Source organism: Thamnophis elegans, chromosome 7 (assembly GCF_009769535.1).
Source record: "Thamnophis elegans isolate rThaEle1 chromosome 7, rThaEle1.pri, whole genome shotgun sequence".
Classification (NCBI taxonomy): Eukaryota; Metazoa; Chordata; class Lepidosauria; order Squamata; family Colubridae; genus Thamnophis; species Thamnophis elegans.
The window spans coordinates 15,393,754-15,407,544 of NC_045547.1; the positions used below are offsets into that span (position 1 = coordinate 15,393,754).

The window sequence follows — 13,791 nt, forward strand, 5'->3', positions numbered from 1 at the left end:
TAGGCAGGGGGTTGGACTAGAAGACTTCCAAGGTCCCTTCCAACTCTGTTATTCTATTCTATATCCGCCAACTATTCTGGGGAGTTATATAATATATACCTTTTAAATATATCCCCCCAACCATACCTATTGCTGAAGAGTAATATGGTTTGGTATTAGCACGGTGTGTGAAACCAGCCACTTAGTTAACAACATTGTTTTAAAAAGCAGGGCTTCAGCACATACCAGCTTCAGATTCTTAATGTGTTTAAAATACAAGTCTAATTTTTAAAAGGCAAGGTATTTACTCTTACTTACACACTCTCATTGAAGACTATAATGCACAAAGCAACCAACAGCTGAGAGCACATGAATGGCAGCTTTAATGACTGTCCTCTGTGCTTCCTGAATTTGTCATTGGTCAGTTTTCTGTAAAATGGATGCTGCAGCAAAAATTGAAACATATTTCAAACAGAGATGGAAGACTGAATACTTTAAGGGAACAAGTGTTATATCAGTACATGTCCTAGATCCATACGAAATCAGACTATAAAGATTATATAACAAAATAATGATTTCTTTAGAGTACATAAACTGGTGTGAACATAAAAAAAGAAAGGTTCTTATCACTTCATAATTAAGTTACTGGTCTTCTCAATAAGCTCAGCTTTTTCCAACTTCAACTTGCAAAATTCCAGACTTGCACTATAGTTACAGTGTTCCTCCGAAAATAAGACAGGGTCTTATTTTCTTTTGCCCCCCTCCCCCCGAAATAAGCTCTTGGCCTTATTTTTTGGGAGGTCTTATTATTTTTGAGGTGCAGGAGGCAGCGAGCGTGGTCGTCTCATGGCTGCTGCTGTATTGCAATATTTTCAGGGAGGGCTTATTTTCAGGGGAGGGCTTATTTTAGCACATGCGCTCAAAAGCCCGATTGGGCTTATTATCCGGGAAGGTCTTATTTTCAGGGAAACAGGGTTGTGAGGGGAATAACAGAATAGTGAGTTTGTGGTAAAATGCCTTGTTCCCCATCCTTTTGATGTATAGCAATTACACATAATTTGTAGCCAAATTATTATCTGGAGAGACCCCCGAACTACAGTACAGCTTTTGAATGAATTTCCCTGTTGTAATAACGAAGGCCTTCCAAACTAAGTCAGTCAAACGTGAGGGAGAGGGAGCAGAGTTACATGCAAGCAAGGCATCCCATCGAATACATCTCCTTTTAGAGCACAACTTCCTTGACTTTTTCTAGCTTTAAGGACACCCTCTTCTTTCTGCTCCCACTTCATTGCTAATCTTCTTCCTTTTCTATAGTGCAAGTGTGGCTAATTGTCTCCCCAATGCAAAAGCCATCTGCAAATAGAATTCCGTACCCCTCCAGATTTCAACCAATGCAGCATGTCCAACAATCATCACAGCATTCTTGGTTTTTCTAAGCTGTAAACCAGATTCCTACTTTACAGCTCAGAGATAAAAATTGCATAGGGCAGTGTTTCAGTCCCTGGCAATCAAACCAGTGATCAACCCTGACTACACTTTAGAAGGCCAAATCCTGAAGATGAAACTCAAATACTTTGGCCACCGAATGAGAAGGAGGGACTCCCTGGAGAAGAGCCTAATGCTGGGAAAGATGGAGGGCAAAAGAAGAAGGGGACGACAGAGAATGAGGTGGCTGGATGGAGTCACCAAAGCAGTCGGCATGAGCTTAAAGGAACTCCAGGGGATGTTAGAGGACAGGAAGGCCTGGAGGAACATTGTCCATGGGGTTGCGATGGGTCGGACACGACTTCGCAACTAACAACAAGTGTTTCAGTTTGCATCAAAAATCTGTCAAAAAATTATCCGCAATTCTGACTGCAGAACTTGTTTAGGTAAGGAACTTCAAGTCCAAATTAATTTTGAAACGTCCCATCAGAATACAACCCAGAAGTATTTCTTCTGCCATTAAGGACAGATTAAGGATAGATTGTAGTTTTCTAATGAAGCCACAATTTCACAATACAATATAAAATGCCAATGGTACTCACATTCACTCCCCACTGGTTGAGGGAGGAACCCATAAACATAACTAATGTTTGAGCATATGATTTGCAGATACAGGATTCAAACTCTGAATTTCTAGGTACCACAGGAAAAATTCTTGGATTCGCCGCTGTGTGGGAAAACTTATTCCGTATTCTTATCAATGCCCATAAAATATTTTGTTCCCTATAGAATCCCATTCCAGGGAGATCACGCTTACTGACCTCCTCACTTAGCAACCATTTGAAGTTATGACACGACTGAGGAAGTAATTTTATAGCTATTCTTTGCATTTATGCTCCGTCTGGCATCCCCACATTCACATGCCTGGCATTTGGGCACTTTGTAAAGAGGAGGGATTTATGATGCCTCACTTAACAACGAAATAGCAATAGCAGTTAGACTTATATACCGCTTCATAGGGCTTTCAGCCCTCTCTAAGCGGTTTACAGAGTCAGTGAATCACTTAACGTAGGTCTATCACAGTCATGTGATATTTCACTTAGTGACAGTGGCAATGGAGTTACAGGTCCCAATTGTGATCACTAAGCAAGGACTACCTTTATTCTATTCTATTTATTCTATCTTATTACCTATACTTAGGATTACCATCCAACAAAAGCAAGGAAGTAGTCAAATCAATTGATATCACACTATGCATCCTTTGGATTCAGTTGCGATGAAAACTGAACAGCTTGTGTCAGTAAACAGGCTTTCATCTAAAGAGCTGTACTCGTGTGAATATAAATTTACTACATGTCAAGAAGCAAAATCTTGTCCTTTTTGTTCCTGTCTGACTGAGCATTTCCACAAGAGGGAAATCCTCTTTTTTTCCCTACTGAATTGCAAGTTAATCTTTAGATGCTACTTAGATTCAAGGGAACCTTCTCCCCACATACATAAATCTACAATCTGGTGTGGAGCCACTATATTTCACCCTGTGGTTGTTGTAGAAGTGTCATATTTAGTAATTTCAGGAGGTAATTGTATTCAACAAAACAGCTCTTCTTTCCAATTGTATTTGATTTCCATCTCTAAAGGATGCAGTATTTCTAAAGCAGCTTTTTTCTGTCTCAGCCACACCTGCTGTCTCGCCCAGTGCTTTCCAAAGACAAATAAAATACTAGACACTCAACGAATAGAGCAGAGGAATGGATGATAGCTATCTGAGAGCAACTGTAATATACTCAACCTGAATACCATAGAATTTGACAGGTACAGTAAGTAGACGAAAACTAAGGACACTTTACAACCACACAGAAATAGGGGGGGGGGGATCAGCCTCTGAAAAATATAAGTTACCCGTGTAACTACACATGAAATGCCTATTTTATTTTAATTGATTAGTGGATTTGTAAACAAATGTTTGTTCTTGATAAATATAAATGGTATTTTCTTCCCTCCCTTTCTCTGCAGAAGGAAAATGCATCCCATGTTTCTCTTAACCAAGTTTATCTTTCTTACTACCAAAAAGAAATTTGGTTAATAGAAACCAAGAAGGTCAGCTAAAAGCATCTTCCAATAGGAGGAAGTAGCTTTTCAGATATTCTGGCCCAAATCATTAGGTATCAATTATAAACAAGTAGCTGATACAACATTGTTTACAACTATAACAAACTCCAACCACCAGAAAATAGGAGGGAGGAGTATTAAGTATGTTCAACGTATGGTATGTATATACACACACTGTTATATGATAAAATAACAGCAGCAATAATACTAAGAGATATCAAAGAAAATTCAAGCTAATTTTCTACATTTTCCAATGCTTTTAAAAGTGTTAGAATACTTTCACAAGCAACTTCTGGACTGTCGCAGTTTACTGCTACTATATCTAGGCTGATATGTTCAAGGCAGCCACTAGAAGGCAACAAAGAGTTAGTTTTTGCTGTATCTCTGTTGCCATCTACTTGTCATCTTGATTTCTGCAGCCTAGATATGACACCACTGTCAACCCGCCTTGTTATAACACATATTATAAAATTTCACATAATCATTGTATTAAGCACATTAATAGTGTAGTTTTCTGTAATTTCCCACAATAAGTTTAATAAATTGTTCATGATTAAGCCCACAATCACAGTCACGTTTTCAGTCTATTCAAGAAGAAATTTAGTAACTTGTTTTTCTTTCTATTTTTTTAGAGTATGCGATATACATTAGTAAGTTGCTGTTTATTTAGCAGATCCTATTTCCATATCAGTGATCATTGATCAGTATTTGCACATGAATATTTAACATTGCTGACTTGCTGACAGAATTAAGTCTGAACTGACACAATTATTCCAGTATTTTTTTTTTATCCTGCCTTTCTAATAGTCTTCACAAAAACAATTTGATATTACTGGGACCAAAGTACAAATAAAATTGCTTCCTATGATAAGGAAATCCTTCACAGGTGTTTTATAGGTTTACAGATCTGTCATTCTCCCTGCAAGAAACTACTTTAAATACAGCCACAACTTTAAGTCTCTTATCTAAAATTTACTATCAAACTAGCTTTTGGGATCTTTGTTTTTTTCTTTTGCTCAGAAGAAATTACAAGTAGTCCTCAACTTACAACCATTCATTTAGTGACCGGTTGAAGTTACAACAGTGCTGGAAAAAATGGACTTAGCACTGGTCCTTGTATTCACAACAATCACACTATCCCCACAGTCACATGATCAAAAATTCAGGTGTTTGGCAACCAGAGTGTAGTTACAACAAAGGCAGTATCCCAAGGTTAGGTCATCATCTGCCCAGTGGATTTCCAAGAAGCCAAGTCAAGGAGGGGGGGGGAGTTGAATTTGCTTAACAACCACATGATGCACTTAAAAACTATGGCAAAAGAAGATGTAAAATTTGGTCTGATTCATTCAACAACTTCCTTGTTTAGCAACAGAAATACTGGTCCCAATTGTGGCCGTAAGTTGAGGACTGCCTCTACATACTTGAAAACTGAGATGAAAATGTATTTTCCTTCTTTTCTATAATAAGCATTGCCCACACTGAGCCAATGGCACTGCCACTGCATTTAGAGAGAGAAATTCAAGCAAAAGAAGAAAGGGGGAAAATCAATTACCATACATCAAATACACCACAAGTCGTATTGTCAAACATTTGAACTTAACACTAAGACTGTTTATTAGCTAAAATGAATAATCCTCCATTGCTTGAAGAAATATAAAGAATACAGGCAATGTTCCAACAACACATACACAAAACACAAAAGTGAGGTTTAATCCAAACAAGCAAACAATCCAAGACTCTACTGCCCGAAATCCATGCGTATATCCGTGACTACAACATGGCATTTCAACCTTTCAAACGCCGTTTTTTTCTTGTGTTCCGAATAGGATCATTTTTCTGCCCAAGTCATAAAGCATAAACCAAGACTTACCAGATTGGAATTGGTGGCATTGGAATCGTCTTCTGGAAAGGGGATATAGATAGCTAAGGCCACACAATTGGCAAAAATAGTCAGTAAAATAATAATTTCAAATGGTCTGAGGAATGGAGTTAAGGAAGATAGTTGGTTTCTTAAATCAGAACTTAAATCATATAAGCTAATTATGCTGGAAAGGGGAAAAAAGTTAAAAAGGATTCTGTTTAAAGAAGACTGTTCTATTTTTTTTTCTATTTTGAAAAGAAACACCTGCTTTTAAAGTGCCTTTTCACCTTCCCAGCCAAATTTCTTAATATGTCAAAAGCACAGTCGGCCAGTCGCGTGCCAGAATACACATATTCCTTGGGCTTTTTTCTTTCTGTCTTTATTTAACCTGAAATTTATATATTTCCATCTATGCTGTGCTGCTTTGAGCAAATGGCTTCCAACTAAATGTCTTATCTCTAACTGCATTCGCAATATAATTTCATCCTCATCTATTATTTCAGAAAAAGCAACTTTCAGAACTCTTTTTCTGCCTTCTTTTGACTTCTACGTGTTTTTCTGCGTCTTATTTCTGTCAAGTTTGGAAAATATTTTTATACGAAGGAAGAATATCCAAGAAGCTCTAGGGCAGGGGTGTCAAACTCGATTGAGGGCCACATCAGGGTTGTGTTTGACCTCTGGGGGACTTGGGGGGGGGGCATGGCTGCGGTAGGAATGGCTGAGGTGGGCGTGGCTAGAATGGGCATGGCCAGCTCAACATCACTCATGTCAGGGGTTCCTCCCTTCCTCCCTTTCTTGTTTCCTTTCTTTTCCTTCCCTCTTCCTTCGCCTTTCTTCTTCCTTCCTCTCTTTCCTTATTTTTCCTTCCTTGCTCTCTTCCCATCTTTCCTTCTTTTTCTTTGTCTTTCCCTTTCTCCTTTCCTGTACCTTCTTGCATGCTCAAATGCAAAAGGGGAAACATTTCTCCTTTTGTTTTGTTTTAAATTTGTTTGGCTAGCCCTCTGCCAGCAAAAAGCTATTTTTGCTGGCAGTTCTACAGGAGGCTGAAAACAGGGACTGGGGGTCCACACGCAACCCCCCCCCAGCTCCGTTTTTGTTGGCAGAGGCACCGCGGATCGGTCCATTGCTGTTTCCAGAGTGGCCCTGTGGGCCAAAACTAAGCACCACACGGGCCGGATCCAGTCCCTGGGCCTTGAGTTTGACACTCCTGCTCTAGGGACTTAAATAAGTTTGTGACCTCATTCTCTGTTATCTGCTCTATCCTGTTTTCCCCTTTTGGTTGCATTTGTATGCATGATGTTAGGGAAAAGTAAGATATAGCAATGTGTCCCTAAAATATTTTACTTTGACCCATTTGCTTTTTTTGATAGTTCATAACAGAATATCTGCATTTAAGAGGAAAACCGGCCTAACTCTATCAAAATTTGATTTTGGTTTCCCCTCTCCAAATTTGTACTGTTTTTTCCCCCCTGTAGTTCTGTATAGTAGAGATGAATAAAACGAAAGAATCTGGCACTGCAGAAATTCAAATATAAATTTCTTCCCTATAGCATTGTGTTTTTACACTTTAAGGTCAAATGCACGAATATAAATTGTAGTATGGCAGTTTCTGGGAACAGAACTGTATAAAGACAACATCATCTGGAAAACAATATATCAAAGCAGGAACCTACACAGATCTGGAAATGACAGCCATTAGATGGATGCAAAGACAGTACTTGATGCAGAGATTCAAAACAAGGATGATTTTGATCAGTTCTCCAAACTGAATTGATTATTGAATCTAATTATGTGGCTTTGCATCAATTCAAACAAGTTGAATGTTTCTGTAAATGACCCAGAGCCGATTCAACAATTGAGTTTTAAGCTGAGTGGACCTGAATCATTTTCCAAATTAATTTGAACCAAACTGGATTACTTTTCTGAATCAGACTGATGAATTCTTATAGAATGGGAGTAACACATGTACCCAAGTAATCAATCTATTTATTTATTTACCATAGAGCATATGCAAAGTAAATAGGCTTCTTGCATATGATTGTGCCACTTTTGCAAGTTAAAGATCAGATTGAAATATGGAACTGTGGGAAAGAAGGACATTCTGAACTAGAGAAAGCAAGCAATTAACATTTGGTTAATTTTGCTCCAGTTCTTTTAGATAGCTAATGCCTTGTTCGTAATTTTACATTGACCTGCATAATGACTTAACCATTCAAAATCTCTGTTCCACTATTTCCTTTTTTTAATTAAAATAGATTATAATGCTTTTAAATTTCTCATAGGAATACATTTGAAAGGGATTAAGTAGGGTTTTTTCTTTTTTAGTAAAAAGAAATATAAGTTAATGAATGTCCAGGAAATAATTACTATACTGAGGAATTTTACTAAGTCTTGATTTGAGAGAGAGAGACAGCATTTTTATATAAAACTCATTTTTATCATTTCATAATAGTTTTACATCTGTGACACTATTTCTGCATCTATATGAAGAAGTTGGAGAAACCTATACAGGATTCTCAGAGGCATCTGGTTAGTCAATGTAGGCAGAAGGCATTAGATTAAAGATTCATGCGTTCCATTACTTTATATCCCAAATTACTTTTTCAGACATGCACAAGCTGAACATGATGGCAGAGGCACGCCATGTTTCTTCCTCCAAGGTCTGGTCATCAGAAGCACTGGGAGATTGTTCCTTTCCTAAAACAATGGTCATCTGAAGCCTTCCAGGTGGGCTAGGATTACAATAACATGGTTATTGAATCCAGAAAGTTTTGCCCCAGCAAATCTAGAAGGCAGGAGGTTCAGGGAAAGCTATATAATAGTGATGGCTAACCTTTTTGCCATCGCTTACCAAAAGCAGGGGGAGTGCAGTGGGATTGTGCACGGGCGTCCCCATACCCATAATTCTATGCGCATCCCCCCACGCATGTGCATGTGACCCCAACTCTCCCCCTGATTTTGGCGCATGATGGACCTGTTTTTGCCCTCCGCAGGCTCCAGAGGCTTTCTAGGAGCCTAGGGAGGGCGAAAATGGTTCCCCCCCCCCCCGGAGGGCAAAAAACACCCCTACGAGCCTGAAAGTCCGTCCCTGAACTTCTGATTTGGCAGTTGGGTTGTTTTACGCCCTATGGAGGCTTAGCCTCCGGAGGGCGAAAAATGACTGAAAATGAAGGACAGGTCAGCTGGAGATGACAGGGTAACGCCTCGCGTGCTCTAACAAATGGCTCCGCGTGCTACCTATGGCACCCATGCCATAGGTACACCATCACAGCTATATAATACTGTTACACACAATGTATAAATGCATGGATAATATTGTTACATATACAGGTAGTCCTTGACTTACGACCACAATTGAACCCAAAATTTATGTTGCTAAGTGAGATGTTTGTTCAGTGAATTTTGCTCCCATTTTACAACCTTCCCTGTCACAGTTGTTAAGTGAATTGCTGAAGTTATTAAGTTAATAACACGGTTAAGTGAAACTGGCTTCCCCATGGACTTTCCTTGTCAGAAGGTCCCAAAAAGGTGATCACGTGACTCGAGGACATTGCAACCATTATAAATATGAGTCACTTGACAAGTGTCTAAATTGTGATCCCATGACCATGGGGATGTTACAACGGTCGTAAGTGCGAAAAATAGTCATAAGTGACTTTTTTCAGTGTTGTAACTTTGAACGGTCACTAAGTGAACTGTTGTACATTGAGGACTACATGTGTACATTGTTGTACATTGCCCCAGAGCCACTTCCAATGAGATGGGTGGCTATTTAAATTCCATTAATAAATAAATACATCAATTGCAATATAATCACCAAATGGATTTTATTTGCCAGCAATTGGTTCATAGTGATTACAGGTTGACTTACAACTATTCATTTAGTGACTGTTTGAAGTAACAACAGTACTGATAAAGGGGGCTTATGACTGGTCCTTGCACTTATGACCATTGCAGCAGCCCCACTTACATGAACAAATTTTCAGGTGCTTTCCAACCAGTATGAATGTACGGCGGTTGCAGTGTCCATGATTTCCATTTGTGACCTATCCAGTCAGTTTCTGACGAGCAAAATCAATGGAGGGGAAACCAGATTTTCTTAATGACCATGTGATTCACTTAGCTGCAGTGATCTACTTAACAACGGTGGCAAAACAATTGAAAATTGGGGTGTTAAAAAAGTGCTTTCTGCGGTAAATTTATAATAATTACATTGTGGAAATGTTGGGATTAGAGAAAAATATGTCTTACAAGCATTAAGGAATGTATCCATATAAGGAATATGCTAGGCCTGGGATGGCGAACCTATGGCATGTGTGCCACCGGTGGCATGCAAAGCCATGTGTTAGAGCACGCGAGGTGTTGCCCTGTCAGCTCCAGAGTGCGCCAGCTGACTTCAGCCTTTTTTAAAGACCGTTTTCCTTCCTTCAAGGAGCCTGTTTTTGCCCTCCCCAGGCTCCAAGAAAGCCTCTAGTCCGGGTGGAGCTAACGTTGGGGATGGTGAAAACGTTCACCAAAAGTGGGAGGCTGGTCACACGCACATGTGCGCACGTGGGGGGGAGCGCGCATGCATGCTAAGGTCACACACATAGCATTATGGGTGTGGACACACCCGCGCACGACCCCTCCCCCCCTGCACTCCCCCCGCTTTTGGCACGCGATCCAAAAAAGGTTAGCCATCACTGGGCTAGGCCAAGAACATAGCTCCACGCGGACTAGATGGTCTACCCCGGTGAGGGGAACGGTAACGAGCATATATGGGTGTCAGGTGAAAGGTAGAGATCAAAAGGACAACCAGGGGTGGATTTGGCATGCGTGATAAGAACATGAGACAGTATGTAGCAATATAACGGGTGTGACCAAAGGCCTCTTAAAAAGCAAGTAGGGAGGAGTCACATTATATGGACGTGAAACGCGGGACTGTCTATTTAAGGTGGAAGGATAGAAGATTTTTTAAAATCCTCTATTGTAAAATCGGGCATGACTCACTTAACTGGCTTGCTTAGCAACAGAAATTCTGATCCCAGTTATGGCCATAAATCAAGGACTACCTGCAAATATGTAACCTGGCAAACGATCCCATTCTCAAGATGCTGGGAGGATTCCAATTGTTTCTGTGTTGTGTTTTTCCAGAAGAATATTCCTCTGCAGAGACTGACTTTAACTGTGTTGTTCAGCCATTTCCAGATCTCATCCCTGCACTCTCTTATTTTGCAACACATCCATCTGTTCAGCCAGCGCAAAGCTCTTCCATTTATCAGGCTTTCACTTCTGTGAACTGCCTAGAGATGCAGAGTTACTCAGATGCCAGGCAAATAAACAAATATCAGCTTGGCCCCCTTAAGTTAAGACATCCATCATGGGATGCCACATATGGAGCGTCTCTATCCAGGAAAGTAAGATATAAAATTAATCCAGAAGATCAAACAATAGTAAGGGGGGGGGGGGAAGAAGATGCTGGAGGATATCTTTGAACTTTTTAGTGACAGGTCCATTTTAAACTCCCCTAAAAAATTGTTTTAAATACTCCAGTAAAATGGTGAGGGTTTCTATTTATCCCTTCTGCTTTGCTTAGAGCAGTGTTTCTCAACCTTGGCAACTTGAAGATGTCCGGACTTCAACTCCCAGAATTCCCCAGCCAGCGAAGTTGGCAAGGTTGAAAAACACTGGCTTAGAGGCATACGACTCATCAGAAATTTAATTTCAGAACTGCCTACATTCATGTATTTCAATCAGAACCTGGTTTAATAAAAAAAAAAAAACAGATAAAGATCTGGATCAGATTTTCATTGGATCAATTGGGTATTTGTAACAGGGTTTATCGTTTAGTTATAGGTCAAAATCAGGAAGAGCAGATTATGAAGGGTCATAGAAAATGTCTCTTTTGGTAGCTAGTACCTGATCATTTCTTGTTTCCTTACCCAATCAAGACAGAAATAATACATTTGAAGATTAATTTTAATTTTGGGGTAATCTGTTGGCTCTCTATGTGTGTGCGTGTACACACACACATAAAAATGTTGTGTGTTGATTCAGTTATTAAATAGATGTCCACAACAGGGATATTTATTTATGTAATATAGTATTTTTGTTAAATATAAAGGGGGAAGTTTATAACTATTAGTGCACCTGTTATGTAAGGGAGTGGAATATATTAGACTTTTGATGTATCTTTCAGCTCAGGTGGATTTTTTCTTATGTATCATATTAGATGTATTTTTCTTACGTTTAATGTTAGATATTTGGTGGGTTTTTTTCTTTTTTGGTACACTTTTCTTCCCCCTTTGTTGTTAGTTTTGGATATTTGTTAGTCTTATCTTTTTTTTCTTCTTTGTTTTTGTCTTTGATGATAATGGAATAAATAGGCGTTTTTTAAAAAAAAGAAATAATATCGGACTCGAGTATAAAACAGACAAGGAAGCACTCCTGTATCGTGCTACAGTTTTCATTCGTCTATAAATATCCACTCTTGACTTTCCTAAATCTGATTGAAACCAATCCCGGCCTATTCCATCTGATCTGCGTTTCCTCCCCCCTAATCTGCAAGCTTATATTTACAATTCCCAATCAACCCTAATGCAACCTGATGATTTGCCGGTTCTCACACGGCTACACCAGAAAAGGATATTTCCATTCAACAATACTGATACATGCCCTCCGGATGGGATTTTTCAATGTTAAACACAGCAGTGCCCGGGGAGGACGTGTAGCGGTCGTGGTACCCTGTTTTTTCTGTTTCCCATACTGTTGCCGTTTCCTCTGTGTGGAGCTAACGGTGGATATGGTTGCGTTGCCAGCAGTACCCATCAACTTCGCCTGCCTGGCAGCATCGATAGCAGCCTGCCAGGAGAGGGCTGCACCCGGAGTAGGGATATGCTCAGGTGCCAGCCCTGTTGCTGCATTGGCATTCATGTTGGCAAGAGCTGGACGCGGACTCACATAGTTGGAACCTAGAAGAAAAGGAAAGAAGAGACTGAAGATAAAGCTGAGAAAGACAGCCCAACCAATGGCTTAAGTTATTCCACAATTATGTCCGGCCCAAACCCAAGAATGGTATATGGTAATTCTTCCAAGCTGAGTTTGTTATTGTTTCACACACACAAAATGCTGCCAGACCGATGACTTTAACATTTGCATCTACTATATCCGTGATGGCGAACCTATGGCACGCGTGCCAGAGGTGGCACGCGGAGCCCTCTCTGTAGGTACGTGTGCCATTGCCAGCTACTCTTCCAGGTTCATTTGCATGCATGCGCACCGGACAGCTAGTCCAGCATGCATGTGTGCAATGGAACCCAGAAGAGCAGCTGGCCACCGCATGTATGTGCAACAGGCAGCTGCTCTCTTCCGGGTTCTGGCACTCCGCCGTGCGGGTGCACACATGCGTACGAGCGCACGCAGCCGCTCCAGTTTCATCACTCGGTGCCAAAAAGGTTAAGCATCACTGTACTATATACTCTGTGTACTATTACGGAGGTGCTATCTTCACCCCCCTTTCTCTCACACAAAGTACCTGGGCTGGATTGCCTCTTACTCCACTGGAATGTACCCCCTCCTTCCTGGGGACTCATCTCCTCACAACATCCCCTCACAATTTTGCCACAAGCACATAATAATTTCACAACAACAAAAACGAGGAGATGCAAATGAGAATATTTTTGCCCATATTACAAAAAGCTAGTCCCAGTATACAAATCACACCGTATGGCCAGGAAACAATGCAACTCAAAACATGTGCCTTCAAGATTAAAGCAAGAGCACAAACACAAGAGGCACCTGCCAAATTCTTAGATTTTTAATTTATTGTTATTGTATTCCTAGCCGGATGAATTACAGGGGGGAACACTTATGATTTTCTGCCTCAAATGACCTAATCACTTGCCCGAGTTGGGCAAAGTGTATAACTCTTAATTTGAGACAGATGTTCACCATTTTCTGGTCCTCATGAGACAACCCACAAGACTTTGCTCGTGTTTGAGTCAACCACGATTCTATGCATCTTTATGGGTTTTTATTCAGTTTGCAGCAGTAGCTTCGAAGATTTGCAGCTCCAGAACTTAATTTGTCAGCCTAAGTCTTCTGTAATAAAAATGCTAGTGCTCAAAATGTCTACTTGACAGTCTAGGAAAAAGAGCCCAGATGTTGTAACAATCTGTCCCTCAATGCTCCAGTTTCTATATTACACATTAAATTTTTGGCTGAAATGATGTAACATTATTCCAACCGAAATGACAACGGAAAAGAAAAGAAATTTAAGTGGCAAGACAAGAAACCTGTGAAACTGGACACGCAGTGAAAGTTGACAGGACATTTGACTGCACTTTAATCACATAACTTGGCGTTAAGTCACTATTGGAGGGTTTTCCCCCCCCCTCCCACCGAGAACTGCCTTTCATAATGATTCTGGTATTACACAA

The 13,791-nt window shown here is 40.2% G+C and overlaps 1 protein-coding gene across 2 annotated transcripts in view; it reads right to left on the reverse strand.

Moving 5' to 3' along the window:
- Positions 1-12,319, reverse strand: part of CACNA1C (calcium voltage-gated channel subunit alpha1 C) — a 483,479-nt gene extending 471,160 nt beyond the window's left edge. The window contains exons 1-2 of one of the 2 annotated variants that reach the window (XM_032220855.1): positions 11,988-12,319; positions 5,384-5,489 (exon numbers count right to left, since the gene is read on the reverse strand). In XM_032220855.1, coding sequence (XP_032076746.1) covers positions 5,384-5,489; positions 11,988-12,286 — 405 coding nt within the window. In that variant the 5' untranslated portion in view covers positions 12,287-12,319. The remainder of the gene's footprint in view (positions 1-5,383; positions 5,490-11,987) is intronic. The other variant, XM_032220856.1, reaches the window with a different exon arrangement.
- Positions 12,320-13,791: the final 1,472 nt, after the last annotated feature.